The sequence below is a fragment of the Oncorhynchus kisutch genome, linkage group LG9 (genome assembly GCF_002021735.2).
Source record: "Oncorhynchus kisutch isolate 150728-3 linkage group LG9, Okis_V2, whole genome shotgun sequence".
NCBI classification, from domain to species: Eukaryota; Metazoa; Chordata; class Actinopteri; order Salmoniformes; family Salmonidae; genus Oncorhynchus; species Oncorhynchus kisutch.
This window is the reverse complement of record NC_034182.2, coordinates 31866675-31891595: the sequence shown is the minus strand read 5'-3', so window position 1 is coordinate 31891595 and position 24921 is coordinate 31866675. Positions and strand designations below refer to the sequence as shown.

General features: G+C 42.2%; 1 protein-coding gene across 6 annotated transcripts in view; it reads right to left on the bottom strand.

Annotated features, from left to right (window-relative positions):
• LOC109881005 (serine/threonine-protein phosphatase 2B catalytic subunit alpha isoform) overlaps positions 1 to 24921 on the bottom strand; it is a 138113-nt gene that overhangs the window by 66330 nt on the left and 46862 nt on the right. For all 6 annotated transcript variants that reach the window (XM_031832421.1, XM_020473183.2, XM_031832422.1 and 3 more), the window contains exon 2: positions 3336 to 3536. In XM_031832421.1, coding sequence (XP_031688281.1) covers positions 3336 to 3536 — 201 coding nt within the window. The remainder of the gene's footprint in view (positions 1 to 3335; positions 3537 to 24921) is intronic.

Sequence of the window (24921 nt, the reverse complement as noted above, 5' to 3'; positions counted from 1 at the left end):
CGCGTAAACATTCATTCAAACAGCACTTTCGTGCGTTTTGCCGCCAGCAGCTCTTCGTTGTGCGTCAAGCATTGCACTGTTTATGACTTCAAGCCTATCAACTCCCGAGATGAGGCTGGTGTAACCGAAGTGAAATGGCTAGCTAGTTAGCGCGCACTAACTAGAGGGAATGAAGCTATACTGTTACACTATACTGTTACACTAAAACTTCTTACCTGGGAATATTGAAGACTCATGTTAAAAGGAACCACCAGCTTTCATATGTTCTCATGTTCTGAGCAAGGAACTGAAACATTAGCTTTCTTACATAGCACATATTGCACTTCTACTTTCTTCTCCAACACTTTGTTTTTGCATTATTTAAACCAAATTGAACATGTTTGGATTTTATTGATGTATTATATTAAGTTAAAATAAGTGTTCATTTAGTATTGTTGTAATTGTCATTATTAAACCCCCCCCCCCCCCTCCTAATCGGCCGATTAATCGGCATCGGCTTTTTTGGTCCTCCAATAATCGGCATCGGCGGCGAAAAATCATAATCGGTCGACCTCTAGATGTAACCCAAACAAAAGAGTTTGGTTAAACCTCTAATAAATACATGGGATGAGACCCATAATTAGCGTTGTACATTTTGGGGAATATTCAGAGGTGGAAACCTTCCATGGGAATTAACGTGAATATATGGGAATTAACCGTAATACATGGAATTAACGGGAATATATGCAAATTAATATTAGTACCATTTAAATGTAGTTTTCTGCATTATATATTTACCCTATCATATGGAATCAGAAACATAAACACTTTACCTTATTATTAAATCATAATAGAAATGTTTAACTATTTGGTTATGAATTGAACTTTAATTAAATGAGTTGACTCTTCACATGGGATGATTTCACTGAACAACAAAAGGGAATATTGAATGATCCATCGCATCTTTCAAAAACATTTTCAGCATTCATCTGTAAAATGATAGTCTAGAAACTAAAGCTTTGGTTGTCTTCCTCTCAGGCTTCCATGTCTTCTCCCTGGAACTCCTCATTGTCCACCTCTTGAACATCAGACTCTGAGACCTCATCTTCACTGTCACTTTCCAACCTAGTTGAGGATGGCTCGTTGTCAGGCTCAAAAAGCCTCAGATTTGCCCGGATGGCCACCAATTTTTCAACCCTTGTATTGGTCAGCCTGTTGTGTGCTTTGGTGTGTGTGTTCCCAAACAAGGACCAGTGGCGCTCTGAGGCGACTGATGTTGGTGGGATTTGCCATATTGTATCTCCATCCAGAAGCCTTTGCTTGGAAGTGTACTTCACCAGACTGCTAAGAACCTTGCCCTCATCCAGGCCAAGGTGGTGAGACACGGTAGTGATGACACCATAGGCCTTGTTGATCTCTGCACTAGACAGGATGCTCTTGCCAGCGTACTTGGGGTCCAACATGTACGCTGCGGTGAGTATGGGCTTCAGGCCGAAGTCTTCACGCTTTTTGATGTATTTCAGAACTGCAGTTTCCTCTGCTTGGAGCAACAGTGAAGTGGGCAGGGCAGTATGGATTTATTCTCTTACATCCAGCAAATGAGTAGATAAAGGGCTGTTGATATCGATAAGGTGTCTGCTTCATCATTTTCACCTCAAATAGAAGTAGAGGGACTTGTGTCAGAAGTTGCTTGTTGTGAGCGCTGAGAGAACTTTATACACTTGGCCAAATTATTCTGCATCTTTGTTGAATTCTTCACATATGATTTGGCACAGTATTTGCAAATGTACACAACTTTTCTTTCTACATTCGCTGCAGTGAAATGTCTCCACACATCAGATAGTGTCCATGGCATTTTCCTGTAAAGATTAGAAAAAAAGAGTAAAAATAACAAATACAATTCCATGTACAGATAAATAGTTAACCAGTTAGATTAAACAACTCCTTTGTAAGATAAATGTTTTAAAATGAAACATGTATGGAAACGGGTGAATTAACACTCCTCAGTTAGCAGGCTCAAGCAAGCTAAAACCCACAAGATAGCAAAAACTAACTAGCAGAAATTGTTAACAAGTTAGAAATGATTTAAACACACTTTCCTGTAGGCTACTAATTTACCAGTTAACAAAAAATCATGTGTCATTAATATATAGTCACCCACAATTAAAATTAAACCTACCAGAAAGCATGTAGTCCTTGGCTCAGACAGTGTAGGCACAACTGCATCTCATTAGTGTGCAAGATCTTGGGAATCAGCTGTATATGTGATGGAAGAGTACACTGCACATGTGATGAAAGAACACACTGTGCATGCAGAGGGTTTGAATTCCATTGAATTGGGGATAGTTTAACCAAAATTGACTTGTGTATCCCACAAAAAAGGTTCACTGTTATAAGCTAACTTTGAATGAATTTAAGCAAAATTCCCCAAATTCCAGGGCTCAACCTCCCATGGAAAATTTCTGGAAAAATTCCGGAAATTTACCAAAAAGTTTCCGACCCTTTGCAACCCTACCCGTAATAACAATACATGGGGCGAGACCCGTAATAACAAATGCACAACAATACACGGGACGAGACCCATAATAACAATAACAATACACGCAGCACGAAAGCCGAAATGACAAAGCACAGGTACTCACTGACCAACGGACATGGGAACAATAACAGACAAGACAATGGTGAACAGAGGGCACTTATATACAATAATTAATCAGGGGAATTGGAATCAGGTGTGAGTAATGAGACAGTTCAGTGATGCCTAGAGGGGTGACGTAGACCCACAGGTACTGAGCAGCAGTACCGGGGGAATCCGTGACACAGGCACACAAAAAAGTAATTGTATACAGTGCACTTCAATCACAGATACAGACTGAGGTTACTTAAGACAGAAATGATAGGAGGGATGTTGGCCGGGGGGATGGTTGGGCGTGTAACGCAAAGGTCTAGTAACACAAACGTTGCATGTTTGAATCACATCATGGACAACTTTAGCATTTTAGCAACTACTTACTACTTTTTAACTACTAAGCTAGCATGTTAGCTAACACTAACCCTAAACATTTAAATACTTAGCTAGCATGTTAGCTAACGCTAACCCTAAACATTTAAATACTTAGCTAGCATGTAACCTAACCTTAACCCTTAACCCTAATGTTAGCCACCTAGATAACCTAGCTAACATTAGCTACAAACAAATTGGAATTCATAAGAACTGTGTAAAGTACATTATGAAGAAAATTATGTCATACTTTTAGAATAACACGTGAGCAGGCAGTAGGGGGGGGTATGTGTGTGTGCGTGCGTGCGTGCGCACGTGTCTACTGTATATCCATGTGTGCGCTTTACTCACTAACCTGTCACGGGTGCCTCTATGTCCAGCAGGTTCTTCTCAGCCCTCAAGATGGCCGCTCCCTCTCCGATGAGTCTGAGGGCTACGCTCTCCTCCACGCGGCCCTCCTTGGTCAGGTGGCCTTTGAGCACGTCCACTTTGGGCTTCCCATCACTGTCAAACACCTCCTTGGCTGTGAGCCGGTGACTTGGTGGGAACGGGACAGCTGGAGAAGAAAAAAGAGGAGAACAGTTAGCTACAACAAACCCACAGGTACAAAAGACCTTGCATGGAAAAGAGTGAGGACGGGTGCAATGGTGGACACCCTATGATCCCAAAAGGGGCGAAGAGGATTGAGTCAAATAAGTCACAGGTACAGTTGTATCACTGAATAAGGTCCTCCTGTGTTTTAGATTAATTCTGTGTGAAAATGGAACAAAAGTGCCTTTGAAATTAGTGTATTTTCATGACATTTTGTGCAAGGAAATCTCTTTTGGAGGAAAGATGTTTGTCACACATCTGGGCAGGTGTCAAGGGAAACATAACACCTCTCATCACATGCAACAAAACATATTGGTGCTCACAACTAAATGTGTGAATAAATCTATTTGACAATTTATTCAAATAGTAAACACACTTTGATGTCAATAGGAAAATAACTTAAGACAGTAAAATGTCTCCCTTCAAAATAATGTAAGAGTGCTTTCAGCAATTTATCAAACTGAAAACCAACTGCCGGTGTAAAATACACAAATTAGCACTTTGAAATGACAAAAATGATCAACGCAAACATTTGGTAGCATCTACCTAGCAGTTATTGTGTGTTGCTGCTGCCTGCCGCCTACACATAATCCTATCAAATGCTCACTTTCCCGGCTTAATGGGGAGCATCTTAATTATTGACTAATTACAGTCACCCACAACAATACCCTTCATTTGAGGAAAGCAGAAACATGGAATTCTATGAAAACACATTTTGACATGGCTTAACAGCTGTACAGTACAAAGTAGGTACACCACCCTGATAGTCAATTGCAAATTAGTCACCAAAATATGAAGTGGATTCACTAACTCAGCATTTTCACACTATCAGAAAATAGGAAATCATGTTAATTAAAATCCCAGAGAAGCATCATGTCTAAAGAGAGATTAATGTGCTGTGCAAGCAGGGGTGGGGGAGATCCCACAGACGGGGCAATGATTTCCCTAAGGTGACATCATCTGTAATCAGACCTCTAACGCACCTCTATGTCACACTGTAATGAATGAAAGAATAGAAAAAGGTAATTCATTATCAGGCTTAATTCTATATACCAGGTGTGCTACCTAAGACTGCACAGATCTATTGGGTAGCGTCCATGTTCTCAACCCCTCTCCTGAAGTGTGCACTTGAACACTTCCCGTCGTGGTGGAAACTCCCTCCAGCCTATACTTACACCAGTCTAATGCTTTAAAATCAATGACAGGAAGTGTGCAAGTGCACACTTTGGGAGAAGTGTGGGCGAACTGGGAAGCAACCTTAGACTCCTCTTTCAGTAGTCTCTCGACAGACATTCATAGACTCCTCTTTCAGTAGTCTCTCTCGACAGACATTCATATGATACAAGAAAGCAGAGCAAGATTCCCAATATGGCTCGCAAAATTAGCCTTCTCTTTCACTACCTCTGCTCATTCAGCTTTAATCCAGACAGCTATCATGGACACTGACTGAAACAATTGACAAGCCAGTCAGACAAACTATTCCTACCCCACACCTTCAGTTCAGTAGCCTCCATCCCTGCACAGTCAACACTCATCTGTGTGGGTGTGCGTCAAACCCCAGCCAGTGCCTCAGATAGGGTTACCAGAGGCCCCCGGCTGGGCCACTTCTAAGCACCTGCTGTGCAACTCTAGCCCTGGGCTTAAAGTGACAGTCTGTCTACATGCAGCTTCCTGTCTGTCATGTTGAGCTGTTGTACACAGGCTCCTCCGCCCCAGCCTCCTGTCTGTCATGTTGTTCAACAGTTCACAGGCTCCTTCGCTCCGGCCTCCTGTCTGTCATGTTGAGCTGTTGTACACAGGCTCCTCCACCCCAGGATCCTGTCTGTCATGTTGAGCTGTTGTACACAGGCTCCTCCACCCCAGACTCCTGTCTGTCATGTTGAACTGTTGAACACAGGCTCCTTCGCTCCGGCCTCGTGTCTGTCATGTTGAGCTGTTGTACACAGGCTCCTCCACCCCAGGCTCCTGTCTGTCATGTTGAGCTGTTGTACACAGGCTCCTCCACCCCAGGCTCCTGTCTGTCATGTTGAACTGTTGAACACCGGCTCCTTCGCTCCGGCCTCCTGTCTGTCATGTTGAGCTGTTGTACACTGGCTCCTCATAACTTTACAGAGTGGGAAGGTATGCTCCTTCCTGGGAACAGTCTGTGTGTGTGTACTAGCGTTCATGCATGTGTGTACTCATCAGTGCAACTGTACAGTGATTGATGGATAGTTGTAATCTTACAGGCATCTATATATCAGGTGTGCTACCTAAGACTGCCAGATCTCTTGGGCAGCGTCCAGGTTCTCAACCCTTCTCCTCAAGTGTGCACTTGGAACACTTCCCACCGTGGTGGAAACTCCCTCCAGCCAAAACTTACACCAGTCCAATGCTTTAAAATCGATGCGCCCTTGTAAACAGCTTTGATACAAGTATTTGATACACTGCCGATTTTGCAGGTTTTCCTACTTACAAAGCATGTAGAGGTCTGTAATTTGTATAATAGGTACACTTCAACTGTGACAGACGGAATCTAAAACAAAAATCCAGAAAATCACATTGTATGATTTTTTAAGTAATTAATTTGCAATTTATTGCATGACATAAGTATTTGATCACCTACCAACCAGTAAGAATTCCGGCTCTCACAGACCTGTTAGTTTTTCTTTAAGAAGCCCTCCTGTTCTCCACTCATTACCTGTATTAACTGCACCTGTTTGAACTCGTTACCTGTATAAAAGACACTTGTCCACACACTCAACCAGACTCCAACCTCTCCACAATGGCCAACACGAGAGAGCCGTGTAAGGACATCAGGGATAAAATTGTAGACCTGCACAAGGCTGGGATGGGCTACAGGACAATAGGCAAGCAGCTTGGTGAGAAGGCAACAACTGTTGCCGCAATTATTAGAAAATGGAAGAAGTTCAAGATGACGGTCAATCACTCTCGGTCTGGGGCTCCATGCAAGATCTCACCTTGTGGGGCATCAATGATCATGAGGAAGGTGAGGGATCAGCCCAGAACTACACGGCAGGACCTGGTCAATGACCAGAAGAGAGCTGGGACCACAGTCTCAAAGAAAAGGCATTAGTAACACACTACGCCGTCATGGATTAAAATCCTGCAGCGCACGCAAGGTCCCCCTGCTCAAGCCAGCGCATGTCCAGGCCCATCTGAAGTTTTCCAATGACCATCTGGATGATCCAGAGGAGGAATGGGAGAAGATCATGTGGGCTGATGAGACAAAAATAGAGCTTTTTGGTCTAAACTCCACTCACTGTGTTTGGAGGAAGAAGAAGGATGAGTACAACCCCAAGAACACCATCCCAACCGTGAAGCATGGAGGTGGAAACATCATTCTTTGGGGATGCTTTTCTGCAAAGGGGACAGGACGAATGCACCGTAGAGGATGGATGGATTTAAGAGGAGCCTCTTAAAGAAGAAGTTACAGGTCTGTGAGAGCCAGAAATCTTGCTTGTAGGTGACCAAATACTTATTTTCCGCCATAATTTGCAAATAAATTCATAAAAAATCCTACAACGTGATTTCCTGGATTTTTTTTCTCGCATTTTGTCTGTAGTAGTTGAAGTGTACCTATGATGAAAAGTACAGGGCTCTCTCATCTTTTTAAGTGGGAGAACTTGCACAATTGGTGGCTGACTAAATACTTGTTTGCCCCACTGTATATACACACACACAAATCGATACTTGGGGTCAAATATCAATATAATATCATACCAAAATAATATTGTAACTGTATGGATCCCCCCCAATGATGAACCCCCCCAATCATTGGCAACTGATTTAATGTTGGCCTAACTAACTGCTTTTGACATACTTTATGATGATTGACATTGAAGTCTGTCTTTTATGTATTGCCCATTTCTAATTATCAATCCTGTTCTTTCTTAATCCACCCTCGATAGTTGATTCAGAAGTTTTTCAAAATCCAATTAATTAGGGCATATTACAATTTCGAAGACTGTCATTCGTAATGGCACACACTCCTGAAGTGCTGGAACACAGAACTGTGAGAGTACAACAGACTGAGTTGGTCGAGCCTGCCTGCCTGGTTGCCCGCCTGGTTGCCTGCCTGTACGCCTGCCTGGTTGCCTGGCTGATTACTAAGTACGACTCAAAACTGGGCTCCATTAGCTGATAGCTTTAATTCATTTCATCATTACTCAGCCCCCCGCCATGTAACTAGGCGATTGCTGCTCTGCCAGCTAGTCTAGAAGGAGCGAAGGAGCAAAATTGGTCTGCATTCATAAGAAGTCTGAACATGCCCTTTCACCATGACTTAAAGGGGAATTTCAATGAAAATGGATCATTTGATATTGTACATTAGGTACAGTAATTCATTAATTCAGTGAAGGACCATCAAGGATCAGACCTCATTTATCCAGCACCAATCAACCCACCAAACTTGTCTTGCCCCGGCCTTTTTTAACCCTCACGTTTAAGTAAAATAGACCAACCCCAGGATTCAGTCCCCTGTTCACGAGCAGTCAGCTTTCAAGACAATAATCTACTGGACCAAGAGACTAGCCTGTTGCTCTGGAGGACAATGCTGTCGTTGCCGTCAAATCTCATTTGCCTAACTTTAAGTGCTATGAGTATCTTTTCTCCTGATGGATATTTCTCCCATCACAATGCAGTGGGACTGTGGGAGTAGAAAATGGCTTTTGGCAATCATTGAAAAAGTAGGTGCTTAATTGGTAAAAAGACCAATAACTGTTTAAACTCAAGAAAGCAACAGGCATGCTTAAGAGCCATTGCTCCAATCAGAGCCATTTCCACCATTAGATAGAAACGCTATCCATCTCCCGCTTGTGTAGCAAATTAATACTATGCATTATTCAAACGACACCCCCTCATGTATTTTGAATGCATTATCTATCTCCCCCTCATGCATTATTTGAGGCACTCCAGGGAACAGTAACTTATTCCTTTTCACGGATTAAAAGTATCATTCAAAAGGCTGATTACAGGAAGCCATGTTGGTTACACTGGGGGTCGGCACTTTTCACATTGTGTAACAATCACTTCAGCTCTAAGGTAGGAGTTTAATGACGTTGCAGAATAATGATTAATCAGAAGACAGGATGGAAGACTGGCGGATCACTGGTGCATAAATTATGACGCATGACACTTGGGGTACATCTCAATAGTGTGAAGTCATGTGAAGGATACCAGACAGATTTCAGCAAATTGAAATTGCAATGCATTATTATATTGCAGCACATAAGAGTAATTGACATTTTTGGCCAATAAAAAAAATCAAAGCTGCAAGATTTCTTGTCTAGAGCTCTATAATGACATTAGTCAGATGACTACTTTCACTCCATTACCTCTGCTACTTTCGCTACAGTAAATTACCTCTCTTCTACTTTCACTACATTACCTTTCTGCTACTCTCACTACAGTACATTACCTACTTTCACCCCATAAACACTGCTACTTTCACTACATAACCACTCTGCTACTTTCACTACAGTACATTACGTCTGCTACCTTCACTACAAACTCTTTTCTACTTTCACTACATTACTTATCTGCTACTTTCGACCTAAAATCTTTACTACGTTCACTACATTACCTCTGCTACTTTCACTACCTTAATGAACTAAAGTACTGCTCTCCAACTGGCTTTTAAAGTGATAATCAGCAGTAGAAACAATAACAAAGCGGTGTCCCCACCCCTGTTTTGGTAAAAAGTTGAGGGATGGGGATGGAGAAATGTAACCACTCTCAAATTCATAGACAGAGCTATGGATGCAAGGACTGACTGTCCATGATATACAAATTTGAGAATGAACCATGTTTTAAGGCTATTTAATGTTTCTTTGCATTTACTTTGTTTACAAACATTAGGTTCTGATGGGGTACATCAGTTGAACTTAGCTCATGAGACATTTATAAGTTGTATACAGTACTTCAATAATCAATGGGTACATATTGGGCTTGGCAGTATACCGTATATACCGGGTTATTTGGAAAAATCCACGGGATGGTTTTTCCAATACTGTCAATAAGGTTGAAACAATATATTGAAAATGTTTTAATACATTTGAATATTTGTAGCTACTTTTTAAGTAAATACCTGCAGTCAACTTGTGCAATACGTTAGGAGATAAAGAACATTGCTTTCTTCATTTCACCTGTCACGTTATTATGAAGCATATAGTAGTCCCCAGTCACATGGTGTTTGTTGTCACTCACTTTTGTGCCGTATGCGCCAGGTGATCTAATTAAGAGTATGGAATTCACAACTAAATGTTTGCAAGTTAACTGTCTAAAATGTGTTATATGCTCTGCAGTTGTGCATTTGGTTTGCTAATTCAGTAGCTAGTTAACTATCTAGCTAAGTGGTTAGCTTTTTACAAATTCAAGCATTCACTATGTGACAGCAGAGAATCCCCTCCTGGATCAAGAGCCATGCTAATATTTGTTTTATGCGTGCAGCAAACTGTGAGTAGCATTTTTTTTGTTACTTGTATAGCTTAGGTCATAAACTATACATTGCTAACCTTTGGATTACAGAGTATCAGTGGGGTTTGAAAACTGCTGGGTATGTAGTTGTTCCTAGAATATTTCAACATCTCTAACTGGTCAAACTGCTTTCTTCTCCAGAACCCCTATACTATATAAATTGATGCATATGTAGCCATATAATTACATATTGAATGTGAATTAAAGGATCTCTATGCATGTAACCTATATGGCCCAAGCTCATCACGTTTCAGTGCACACAGTGAGACACATAACATACACGTCTTGAGGGGGGAAGAGTCTTGATCAACATAACATAGTGGGACTCGATCATCTGGCCCTATGGGGGAAAAATAGATTTCCCACAGGTCCAGATCTTTCCTTGATTCATTTTCCCAGGAGCTCAGCAATAGTTCTGTACAAGCCCCATAGGAGAGACCCGTGAGGATAATTTGCTCCCAATGCAACTACTATAGAGCACGTCATTCATATGGGAGGCAGACTGAACTGTTTTTAATCTATAGAATTAAATAATGGATGGAACAAACAAATGATTCTGCCGTAACAGTAGATTATATATTGTATGTACAAAGAATGCTTTTTAGCTTTATGATCAGTCCAAGCAGTACATTTTCCTTTTTCTAAAATACAGGGGTTTGTCAGTACTTGAAATGATACAATGAGCAACATTCAGCGTTCATGCTCAATACTAGACACGCAATGGGAGAAACCCCCCCCCCAGTTCTTCCATATTAAACTGAAATATCTGAACCTGTCCAATAAGAATGTTATGCCCTACTGAACATGGACCAGATGTCTACACCTCCCTCCCTCCCCTTTTCAAATCAAAATCAAATCAAATTTTATTTGTCACATACACATGGTTAGCAGATGTTAATGCGAGTGTAGCGAAATGCTTATGCTTCTAGTTCCGACAGTGCAGTAATAACCAACGAGTAATCTAACCTAACAATTTCACAACAGCTACATGATACACACAAGTGTAAAGGGATGAAGAATATGTACACAAAGATATACAGTGCCTTGCGAAAGTATTCGGCCCCCTTGAACTTTGCGACCTTTTGCCACATTTCAGGCTTCAAACATAAAGATATAAAACTGTATTTTTTTGTGAAGAATCAACAACAAGTGGGACAGAATCATGAAGTGGAATGACATTTATTGGATATTTCAAACTTTTTTAACAAATCAAAAACTAAAAAATTGGGTGTGCAAAATTATTCAGCCCCCTTAAGTTAATACTTTGTAGCGCCACCTTTTCCTGCGATTACAGCTGTAAGTGGCATTGTTTAAAGTGGCTAGTGATACATACATTTTTTACATGTATGGCAGCAGCCACTCAATGTTAGTGGTGGCTGTTTAACAGTCTGATGGCCTTGAGATAGAAGCTGTTTTTCAGTCTCTCGGTCCCTGCTTTGATGCACCTGTACTGACCTCGCCTTCTGGACGATAGCGGGGTGAACAAGCAGTGGTTCGGGTGGTTGTTGTCCTTGATGATCTTTATGGTCTTCCTGTGACATCGGGTGGTGTAGGTATCCTGGAGGGCAGGTAGTTTGCACCCAGTGATGCGTTGTGCAGACCTCACTACCCTCTGGAGAGCCTTATGTTTGTGGGCGGAGCAGTTGCCGTACCAGTCGGTGATACAGCCCGACCTCGATTGTGCATCTGTAAAAGTTTGTGACAAGCCGAATTTCTTCAGCCTCCTAAGGTTGAAGAGGCGCTGCTGCGCCTTCTTCACCACGCTGTGTGTGGGTGGACCAATTCAGTTTGTCCGTGATGTGTACGCCGAGGAACTTAAAACTTACTACCCTCTCCACTACTGTCCCATCAATGTGGATATGGGGATTGCTCCCTCTGCTGTTTCCTGAAGTCCACGATCATCACCTTTTGTTTTGTTGACATTGAGTGTGAGGTTATTTTCCTGACACCACACTCCGAGGGCCCTCACCTCCTCCCTGTAGGCCGTCTCGTCGTTTTTGGTAATCAAGCCTACCACTGTACTGTCGGCTGCAAACTTGATGATTGAGTTGGAGGCGTGCATGGCCACGCAGTCGTGGGTGAACAGGGAGTACAGGAGAGGGCTCAGAACGCACTCTTGTGGGGTCTTGACCCTCACCACCTGGGGGCAGGTCGTCAGGAAGTCCAGTACCCAGGGTGGGGTCGAGACTAGAGGTCGGCCGATTAATCGGAATGGCCGATTAATTAGGGCCGATTTCAAGTTTTCATGACAACGGAAATCTGTATTTTTGGGCGCCGATTTAAAAAAATACCTGTATTTAACTAGGCAAGTCAGTTAAGAACACATTCTTATGACGGCCTAGGAACGGTGGGTTAACTGCCTTGTTCTGAACGACAGATTTTCACCTTGTCAGCTCAGGCGATCCATTCTTGCAACTTTACAGTTAACTAGTCCAATGCTCTAACCACCAGCCTCTCATTGCACTCCACGAGGATCCTGCCTGTGAGGCGAATGCCGTTGAATTGCGACTCTACTTTGTCTCTATACTGACGCTTAGCTTGTTTGATTGCCTTGTGGAGGGAATAGCTACACTGTTTTTTATTCGGTCATGTTTCCGGTCACCTTGCCCTGGTTAAAAGCAGTGGTTCGCGCTTTCAGTTCCGCACGAATGCTGCCATCAATCCACGGTTTCTGGTTGGGGAATGTTTTAATAGTTGCTGTGGGTACGACATCGCCAATGCACTTGCTAATGAACTCGCTCACCGAATCAGCGTATTCGTCAATGTTGTTTGACGCAATGCAGAACATATCCCAATCCACGTGATCGAAGAAATCTTGAAGCGTGGAATAGGCTGGAAGCAACAAAATGGAGTCATGGTCAGATTTTCTGAAATGAGGGCGGGGGAGGGCCTTATATGCATCGCGGAAGTTGGAACAACAATGATCCAGGGTTTCACCAGCCTTGGTAGCACAATCAATATGCTGATAGAATTTAGGGAGTCTTGTTTTCAGATTAGCCTTGTTAAAATCCCCAGCTACAATGAATCGAGCCTCAGGATATGTGGTTTCCAGTTTACATAGAGTCAAATAAAGTTCAGGGCCATCGATGTGTCTGCTTGGGGGGGAATATATGCGGCTGTAATTATAATAAAAGAGAATTCTCTTGGTAGATAATGCGGTCGACATTTGATTGTGTGGAATTCTAAGTCAGGTGAACAGAAGGACTTGAGTTCCTGTATGTTGTTATGATCACACCACGTCTCGTTAATCATAAGGCATACCCCCCCCCCGCCCCTCTTCTTACCAGAAAGATGTTTGTTTCTGTCGGCGCAATGCGCGAAGAAACCAGCTGGCTGTACCGACTCTGATAGTGTGTCTCGAGTGAGCCATGTTTCCATGAAGCAAAGAACGTTAGTCTCTTATGTCTCTCTGGAATGCTACCCTTGCTCGGATTTCATCAACCTTGTTGTCAAGAGACTGGACATTGGTGAGTAGTATGCTCGGGAGCGGTGCGCGATGTGCCCGTCTCCGGAGCCTGACCAGAAGACCGCTTCGTCTGCCCCTTTTACGGCGTCGTTGTATTGGTTCGCCAGCTGGGATCTGATCCATTGTCCTGGGAGGTAGGCAAATCACAGGATCCGCTTCAGGAAAGTCGCATTCCTGATCGTAATGATGGCGAGTTAACGTTGCTCTTATATCCAGTAGTTCCTCCCGCATGTATGTAACAAAACCTAAGATTACCTGGGGTACCAATGTAATAAATAACAATAAAATACTGCAGTTTCCTAGGAACGCGAAGCTAGGCGGCCATCTCTGTCGGCGCCGGAAGTCACCAGTCTCACTCCCTTGTTGTTGACATCTGACTGAAAGCTGTATTCAGTAGGCAATAGCAATGGGTTAGGCCCTTATCTCAAACTCAAATGATATTGAATATATATTGAAACCACTGCACAGGCACCCACTTCTCTCATCCAGCATTACACCTGCTAATGCAGTAGCACACAACCACATCACACATACCTCTCATGTTTCTATTTCACCTTATATGGGTGATGGAATGGGCCATGAACTATTTTCTTTATAAGCTGCAGGCCTACTTATTGTAGGTTTCAGAGGCAAATATAAGCACAAAAATACCCATGTATTTAGGTGTATTTATGTGTGTAGATGAAGTCACCATTTTGCTCTCTGTACACTCACTGCACAAGTAACATGAGCGAGCATCAGGAAAAAATTAACGCTCCCATTGTTATCGACTAGGGAACCCTGACTGTCTGTAGGTGTCAATCAAATTACAGTTTACAGCCAGTATCCAGCACAGGAAGCAGCTTCATTCTATGGGTCTCAAACGAAACAACATAACTGTGGCTACACCACCTTCACCACAGATGCCTCAGGCAGAGTGTCTGAGCAGAAAGATGCCACTTGGCAAAAAGACAAATTGGCTGCAAAGACAGAATAGAGAAGGATAATAATAATGGGCATATCTTGGGCAGATAGAGCATGTGACTTTAAGAAAATTATCAAATTAAACACTGTAGGCTAGGCCTATATGTAAAGACGAAGAAAGTGTTGCCATGAGAAAGCCAATGTCATTTGTCGCAACCATTCCATGTACACAACATTGACATTAAAAAGTAATATTTACAAAATTATAAATGCAACAATTTAAAATCAGTCAATTGAAAAACAGGCACTGATGTTGGGCGATTAGGCCTGGCTCACAGTCGGTGTTCCAATTCCTCCCAAAGGTGTTCGATGGGGTTGAGGTCAAGGCTCAGTGCAGGCCAGTCAAGTTGTTCCACACCGATCTCGACAAACCATTTCTGTATGGACCTCGCTTTGTGCATGGGGGCATTGCCCCAGGGCAGTTTATATGCATGATCATCGTCCTCACCAGGGATGTAAACAAATTTGCTCACAAAATTTGAGAAAAAAGCTTTTTGTGCACATGGAACATTTTTGGGATCTTTTATTTCAACCCATGAAACATGTGACCAACACTTTACATGTTGCATTTGTATATTATACTGAACAAAAATATAATCTCAGAAAACAAAGTTGATAAACAAATGCTTAAATTCAAGTGTTTTGGCATCTAAAGGACTTCACAATGAAATCTTGCAGAGCACAGTGCCTTTCAATCCACTATGGGATTTGACCTGGGAAAATGGCTGACAGTGCACAAATAGGGCACTACCCTCAGAGTGTGGGTGATGATTTGGCTGGCACTACCCATCTACACACTGAGACAAGTTACCACGCCAGCACTTTCACTGCCCCCAGTCTCTGCATGACCACCAGAAAAAGGAAGAACAGGAGAGAAAAGAGTGTGTGACAGAAGTGCAGCGAAGAAAACATAGTCAACGATAATGGCGGCTAAGAACAGCAATATTGATTATCCTCCAATAGTCTTACTTTCATAGACAATATTTCAAGTGGGGGGACAAATGTTGCCCCCCCACGCTGCACCACCCACACCACAGTAAAAGCTGCAAAGCTAAATCCCATTATGAATCATGACTGAACTGTTGTTTGAATGGTTCCTACAAAAGAAAACTATGGAGGCCATGAACCAAGACATGACTCAATAACAGAGAAGAACACTGCCATTCCTCAAAGAAAAAGTCACCTCTATTCAGCGTGACTACAACCAAGGAGGGACATGCAAACCAGCACTCAAAAACCCCTTCCCATCTCTCAACATATTCCCATAAAAAGGCTCTCAGCAGAGTTGGGTTTCCAGTATATTTGGAGCAGAATTGCCAAGTGTTGAACAGGATACAAAGAGGGTGCATCTCATTCCCAAAACAACATTATCAGACAGTGCTTACTAATTAAATTACATAACCACAATGAGATGGAGAAGAGAAGACCGTATGCTACTGGGTAATTGGTAGAAAATGTTGAAAGGGTTCAAACATGTCAGGTTATTTGGAAGACGAAAGGGATGGAAGAGGCATTCCAAACTTAGAACACCAACTAGAACTTCTGGTTCCCCCACAAAATTCTATACAGTTTATATGGACAATGTTGTCTGCCACATCCAAAGATGCTGAATATTAGTCTCTCCCTTCTGACACTTCTGTTGAAACACTTCACCCATAGCTCAAGTTTGTAACATCTGTGTGTCGATGGAGACACACAGAGCTGCGTCCCGTCACAAATGGCACCCTATCTCCTATATAGTGCGTTTTTTTTTGGACAGGGCCTACATAGGGAATAGAGTGACATTTGGGACACACCCTGGATAAATTAGCCTAGTTTCCCTACGGAACGCCTCAAACTGCATTTGCGCTACTTCTCAATAGAGCCCCCCCCCCATTTACAATGGCTACAAAGCTGCCCATCAATAATTCATAAGTCAGCACTCTGCCTAGGAGATGCAATCTTCAGATACAATTAAGGCGTAATAAATTTGAGGGTGAGCCCTCCATATTTAAAACCCGCCTACGGTCCCTTTGCAGCAGCATGCAAGGCTCTGCAATATTATAATATGGACAGGGGATTAAAAGAACGTTTAAGTCTGGGATTATGGTTGCCAACTTCATTTAGGGATGATTCGAAAGCAAAGAAAGCCAGAGTCAGACAGGAATAGTAATCCCACCAAAAATCCTCTTTCTGACAAAGTCAGCCTGGGTTACCAACTCCTTTCTCTAGCCTCCTCTCTACTGGCCAACGTTCAATAATTTCTCTCAGTGGTTCCCACACAGGGTTCTCTTGACCAATTATCTGGTCTCGTGTTGAAACAACCACACATCCTTTCAGGAAGTCGTATGAAGATCTGCGGCTTGAAATCCACACATTTCTGAGACTGAACAAGCTTTCTAATGAAGCTGCACTGGTCAATACTAAATGGTAGACTACAATCTGTTACCCACTCTAACACCGACATCATTTAAACCCACTGACACTACCGGGAATGAGGAAACAGTTCTGGTTTTTCTATATTGTGTAATATGGAGATGAAGCACTAGAACAATGGCAGTCATGACAACCAAATGTGTTTTTGTCAGCGTTGGAGGAGTTTAGGCTTCTGTTCTATCTACTAAGTAAAGCAGAGGCCCTGGTCATTTAGAAATTTGTGACTCGTTTCAGGAAACTAGGCGTATGTCACTACTTTACAGGAGCGCCATTTGAATGTAAACTTTTTTTAAATATCTAAATGCATTTTTGGGCAGAAATGCCTTCTGGAACATGTGAACTTTCATTCGCCTTAATAACAAACTTGTATGCCATCTGTAAATATGGATAAAATAGTTAAATTATGAGCCTAGTTGGTTTAGCCATGGAAAAAGTGGGCAACCTTCCCGCTAGCCATGAACAGCTGAGATAATAAGTGGGCTGGACATACTGATAGATGAGTTCGGATTGGTCTGCCATGTAGCACGCTTCTGTCTATAATATGAGCTGGTCAATATGTGTAGGTAATCCTTTCTAACGCAGCTTTTTGTTTTTAAATACATCTTGTAGAAGAACTGCATAAGTGTTGCTCTCCACTTTCTGGAGGACTGAGTTTTGAAATCAGTGGAAAGAGAGTATGATAGCTAAAGAGATTAAGAAAATTCTGGCGTTTGATTGCAAATATGCAGACAGTCGAAAAGAGAACACACAGAAGTCTATTGTATAAAACACCTGACTCGGGATTACATCTTCAAACTAAGGGCAACCATGGCATCTGTGACAGAGGGAGAAGCATCCATCCATGTATATGGGTAAGAGAGTCTAGCTAGCTACATTTTCAGATATATTATACATTTCAAATTTAGTCAGAAATTAGTTTTCATTTTAAGTTAATGTGTACTGTTAGTTAGCTAGCTAAGGTTACGTGTATGATCTGTATCTCAGAGCCATTTGCATTGCTAGTTATAGCCCAATGTTAGCTAGCTAACATTGAACCTGGTTGGTTAGCTTCCTGCAGATTCATGCAGGGTAGTAACATTCTGAGTTGGGATTATGGTTAATTGTTTAGCTAGCTAGCTACATGTCTAAACAAAAGATTCCACTATGCAAGTAACTATTTCAATCGAATGTTCATGATGTCACTGCGACGAATGTCGATAGACGTAACTGGTAAATTTGTCAGAATACCTGATGAATTTACGAACGCTCAACACATGTTGAATATGGCCGGTGTCGGTAAATGTTGGCAAAAAAGCATTAAAATGTTGCCAGCAGCACAGTTGCAGTCACCAACGCTTTGGATAACATAAAAACAGTCTAAGCAGCTCTTCTAGGGTGAGTAAAATGGTTAAAGTGAGCTGTTCTCTCATTTGCGTCAGGAAGTAGCTAGCCAACGTTATCCAGTTAGCTTGAGTTCTTGACTGCTGCTGTTAGGTCAGAACGCTCGGATCAACCCTACTTTTAAGCCAGAGTGTCCAGTGTGTGGTCTGACTGCTCCGAGAACGAAAAACTATGAATTTGCGAACAGCCAATCTGACAACGCTCTGAGTTTACGAACGCACAGAACACACGCTGGCACTCCAGATTAAATTTACGAACAGACCCGTAGTATAACGCTGACCTTAGTCTTGAAATCTTTGCTTGTTTAGTACATAACGTCAAATGTGAATCCTTAAAGAGATGGGTGGGGCTAAAGCTTAAAAGGGTGTAAACGATGCTGAATGGGTGTAGACAAAGAAGAGCTCTCTCCAGTAGAGACAGTAGGTACCAAGGGCCTTTTTCTCAAAAGTGAGGTTACAAATTTATCAACTTTAAAAGCAGAATTACTTTCCCATTGTTCCTCAACTGTAGGGTATGACATACCATTTTCTAGCTCTGAGTCTACTTTTATCCAATGTAAAAAAATATTGTTAAAAATCTAATTTTGCTACATATAGCCGAATCGAGCCGGTGCGGTCACATTTGTCTGTGCCTCTTTAGCATGCGTTAGTAGGAGGGAAGCTGGTTTGGGACAAGACCCTTAGCAGAACAAGGTTTTGAAGCTAGTGCCTGAGTACCACAGGCTCAGCCTTGAATTGAGCTGCCTGTATTTGAAAAGCAGTGAGGAGAGATGGAGAGACAGGGGGATATAAACTGAATGTGGTGTAGTGGTGGACCCAGGGGCGGCAGTCACAGTCACACACACACATACGGTTGGTGCCCCTGGCACTCTGGTCCAAAGTGGATAATGCAAAGTTAGGGTAAAGAGAAGAGCTGCTAGTTGAAGAGTGTCCAAATGGGCACCGTCAAAATCTAACCCCTCTATAAGGACAAGCATATTTTAGTAGTTCATCATGTTTTCAGGTCACAAGATCATTGGTGAGTGACTTCTACTCCAGTTCATAGAATGTTCTGATAAAATATTTCTGAAAAAGTACACACATTACTCAGGTGAGAAGTGTAGTCTGCAATGAAAATGAAACCAGTGTTCAATAGATTTTTTAAATAACTACTCCACGTTTACAGTATTGCATTTTCAATTCTCTTAATATTTAATCATTTTTCATCCCTGGGGTATTTCCCTATGGGCTGTTTATATTAGTTATTCAACAAAATAATATTTTAATACCCACAGTATTTTTTTAACCTTTTATTTAACTAGGCAAGTCCGTTAAGAACAAATTCTTATTTACAATGACAGCCTAGGAACAGTGGGTTAACTGCCATGATCAGGGGCAGAAAGACAGATTTTTACCTTGTCAGCTCGGGGATTCGATCTAGCAACCTTTTTGTTACGGGCCCAACGCTCTAACCACAAGGCTCCTGCCGCCTCTGTGTACACAGTCAGGGGACTGAATAACCCCTCTACACTCCCCATGGTACACACAATTGCAAAAAAAAAAAAAACAGACTTCAATTACATCATAGAAAAATGTATAAAAAAATTGTAAAGGGGTTGCCACGGAAACAGAGCAGCACGGCTCGGCCTGATCTTTTATCCATCATAGCAAAAACTGTTTTTTGAACGGAGATGATTTATATGAGATAGTGCTTAGAGTTCACACACATAGGGTTGCTAGGTCCTACTAACTCTAGAGAACTCCTACAGTGCCATGTCACATTGTGAGATATCTATGGTGGTTTGGAATGAGATGGCGAGAGCATGGGACTGTAAGGTTCTACAAAAAGATAATTCTGAGGTAATTGGCTTCAATGTTCTGATCACTCATTAGTTTGAATGGTGTCAGCTATTTTTATCTAGTATTCTTTTGAATTTAACATGAATTGGGGTATTTAGAGTACTATGTAGGTAGAGAACATTGAACAGAACAAGGCTATGCCAATAACTACATTTTGACAATAATGCTGAAAGAACATTATAATCCCAAGCAAAAAAAATAGCTTCTGAAGGAGACACCTACGGCTATAGTACTCAGAAAGCTCTCACACACAGGGAATCCTACAGGTCCTCCTAAAGTCGTCAGCATGCTTCAGTTTGGCTGGCAGCTAGTCGAAGACAGCTAGGTGAACCAATCTAGTGTGTTCACATACACCCAAAAAAGATGTTCACTTGTAAAAAAAGAGAAAAAAAAGGGGAAAGCGGCAATAATACCCAGGACAGTAGAGGGCGATGAGCTGGTTATAGTCATCTACGGCCAAGCAAGGAAGTGACGACACACCCAAACAACAAACACAAGTGTGGGAGAATAAAAGCGTACACAGAGACATTTGACTTGGAAGTTGTGCGAATTGCCTGGGATCTACTAGATTTTATGTACCCAGCAACACATATCATAGGTGCGATACGGAGACAGAGAAGATGGTTCACAATGGTGGATGTAGGGACATACGGCCAAGAGAGCTATGGTGGAGTGTTTCAAGAGTTCTTTCTTTCTTTTTTTCAAGGCTTTTGGAAAATGATATGGTGTTTTTGGGGGGATGGGGGGCGAACAGTACCAGTCAAAGGTTTGGACACACCTACTCATTCAAAGGTTTTTCTTAATTTTAAATATTTTCTACATTATAGAATAATAGACCTCAAAACTATGAAATGACACATGGAATTATGCAGTAACCAGAAAAGTGTAAAACTAATCAAAATATGAGATTCTTCAAAGGAGCCACCCTTTGCCTTGATGAGAGCTTTGGACACTCTTGGCGTTCTCTCAACCAGCTTCATGAGGAATATTTTGACACTTACATGATTCCATGTGTTAGTTCATAGTTTGTCTTCAATATTATTATACAATGTAGAACTAAGTAAAAAAGAAAAACCTTGGAATGAGTAGGTGTGTCAACTTTTGACTGGTACTGTATATTTGACATTTTCTTGTTACCTCATTGACAGGTGTCCATCTTAATGAACCTATGCATACCTGGAACTACCGCCACTCTCATTGTCGGAGAGTCCGAATTCATTCGGCATCATGGCTGCAAGGATGAGGATTCTTGGTCATCCAATCAAGTGTACCCCTGAAAAAGGCTAAGGGCATGTTTGGCCCTCCACGGAGGAAGCTCATGAGCCAAACACAAGGTACGTGCCTCACACTTTTGCTGAGACACCCCTCCCTTCTGGCAACTACCAACATGGAGGCTTGTGGCAGGGGGACCCTCTCGTGACAAGGCTTGCAAGTTAAACGACTTCCTCTGCCCCCAGTCGTGTGCCATGTCAGGAAGACCTTGTTAGGAGAGGACAACAACCCGAGGCCAGACAATCATGCAGAATAGGCCTTTCTTTGGACTGCTGACACACACACCTCTTGATGGACACAGACTCAGTTCTTTGTGTGTAATGTGAACCAAAGTACTTTGTACAAAATGTATAGTTTTAATCTTGTTAATAAAATGAAACCTGACTCTGATGTGTGCAGTCATTTAGAGAGACTGTGGCACACAGCTCTTCTCAATGTTGTCAACATATTTGATGTTCAAATATAATGCATTGAAACACATTTATATATGAAGAAATGCCAACTGCGCTTTTTTAGCACACAAAAATAAACCTTTTTTCTTTCTTCTGAAAGTAAACCACAGTACAAAAGTGTCTGCTGAGAACAGACATGTAAACAAGTGTCTATGGAATAAAATGTCAGTGTTATAAATATTTCTGTACAACAGTGTCTGCTATGAACAGACATGTAAACAACAAAAGGGTCTAATGTTCGACTGCTGAGATGTCTGAAAAACAGAACGTGTTCATTTCACTGTGGTCCATGTCCTCTTCTTGAAGTCATGCACAAACTCATACAGCTGGTGATCAAATTCCTCCCAGAGTTTTTGGTGAGAGTTCATCCATGAAATCAGCTCTAGGTGCCAGGGCCCTGGGGGGGACAACAGAAGAGAGTAAATGAGAAGATTCTGAAATTATCTGTATTTATTTACCTACCTCTGGGAAAAGCTCGGTGCATGGCGTTCTTGAGATCTGTCTTCATTCATTTGCAATGCCTTTGCGAGTGACGTGTCGAGCTGAGTCTGCAGCTCTTTTCTACCTTCTTCTCACACCCTTGCTACTACTGGGCCGGTGAACAGGCAGTGCTGGGGCGCAGAGAACAAAAAACAGGTGCTGTTTAGAAAGTAGAGGGCTATTTAGTACACATATCCAAAACATGAATGAACATTACATTTCATTAACCGAGACTACAATAGACTGTTGGAAATGTTTGAGCAGAGTTATTAAGTAGGCCTGGCCTAGCTACTCAACTCTGTTCAAATGTTTGCAACATTTTGACAAGCTGGACCTTGCAACCAAATATGACTGGTGTTACCAATGTGGGAAGCTTATGATTTTCTTTCTCTAACAAAATTGTGTTTCATAAAAAGTTGTAAAGATCATTCGTTTAGTTGATTGGCTTGCTTTCTCTGGATGAGTATTCTGCTAGGCTAGCTAGCCTCTAGTCAGCCAAGTAGCTAGCGCTAGCTGCCTAGCTATTGTTAGCAAAATATGGGTACTCTTTTCGTAGACTACAATAGAAAATAGAACATCATACCTCATCCTTTGGTGAAGACGGCATGTTGCCTTCAGTTCTCCCATGCTTCATGTGCTGAACAAGCCACCAGCAACATTTCTGAAGTAGCCTTTCCACCGGCATCTCCACTGAGGCCCTTGTTTCTTTTCTTTGCCTTGACGAACTTCTCGCAAACCCTACTCCACTTTTCCAAACATGACTCATGGTCTGATAAACACAGCTCTGGCTCTGTCACATTTCACTGAAGATGCAGAAGTGCAACTTGTGGATGTGGTGGATTGAGACGCATCCAATACAAAAAAAGTATCTTTAGCTTAAACTGACGGATTTTGATGGGGATTTTTTTATTATGTTACTTATATTGACGCACCGGTGCATCAATCGTCTCTAGGGGGGTAATGGAAATTGTTGTAGGGGTTGATACATTTTTCGTAAGGGAAAGGCTTTTTAAACCTCAAATACACTACAAGTTAACATTTCCTGAATTGCATAAAAGTTCAACTGCAACATGGTGATCAAATTAAGATCCTACATCTGTATGGTACAGCATCAAAATAAACATGATACTTTGAAAGTGCAGTGTGTGGGAGCTTCTTTCCTTTGAATGACACTATGTGTATAAAGTGACAGTGAGAGACAGTAGCTGGTTTCAAAACAGCTATCGAGTCCGCCCGTATCGCTAAGACAATAGCATTTAAAGCACTTTTCAGAGGGCTGTAGGAGATTGAGTAATGAGCAAACTGATTGTCCTCGTTCGACAGATGTAAAGGTCACGCTGGGGCTTTGTGGCAACATGGAAATCAAAACACGTGTAAACTGTGAAAAGAGAGGGGCATATGTATGTAACGTGTGGTTAACCAATTCCTGACGAGCTTGGGCGGATGGGTGGTCTCCCTCCCTCTCTCTCTCTATCGCCTTCTCTCAGGATGTCCCCTTCCTGCATTGGCTCCTGGCCCACAGTGTGCTGCTGGTGGCTGGCATGTGTCGGCCCATTGGAGGCAGTAGAGGAGGATCGATGAGTGTCCAGTGGGGACCCGGCCAATTCACAGCTGCCTGGCGGATGGTGTCAGCCATGCAGGGGATAGGGGGGAGGGGCGTAGGGCAAGGATTAGTCAGGGCCAGCCGAGAGGACCAGTGGGACGCCACAATACGTCAATGAGAACATGGAGGGAACTGGAGGGGGCTGGGGAAATCAGTATGCTGGTGAAGGCCTGTCAATCTGTCAAAACACCCACTCTCTGACTGACTATCGACTACTCAATGACAGACAGCCTTTGACGCAGACTGCCTCACGCAGACTAAATGCTCGTATGAGAAGCACCATATCGACATGAATAGATCTTCTCATTAGCATTGTTTAACGTACAGTGACTCACCATCTCAATGGGAGAGTGAAGAACTCAGAAAGGCTCAGAAAGCCACTTTGAAAAATGTTGGTTGATTCAATAAATTATTCAATTTCTTAAGTCATGAATTGAAATCATGTTAAAAGATACGAGCTGAAGGCTGATTCTACCAAGGTCGGTTCAGAACTCTGCGATCCAGACCAGAGCTGCTCTTTAGCTAAACATGCAGCAGTCCCGACCTCTCTCAAACAGTGTTCTGTTTTCACTTGGAGTACTCTTGAGCCTCCCAGATCTCCACAGTCCACACACACAGACCACCTTTTCAAGACCCCTACTTTACAAATACTTACCCATGTTTCCTGTCTTGAAATGATGGTGAATGCATTCCACCGCTATCTACTCTGTCGTTCCCCCCAAAATATAGCTAATTCTGCCCTCAGACAAATACATCACCAATCACAGATACTATTTCACCTTTATTTAACCAGGTAGGCTAGTTGAGAACAAGTTCTCATTTGCAACTGCGACCTGGCCAAGATAAAGCATAGCAATTCGACACATACAACAACACAGATGGACTAAACAAAACATACAGTCAATAATACAGTAGAACAAAAGAAAACAAAAAGTCTATATACAGTGAGTTCAAATGAGGTAAGATTAGGGAGTTAAGGCAATAAATAGGCCATGGTGGCGAAG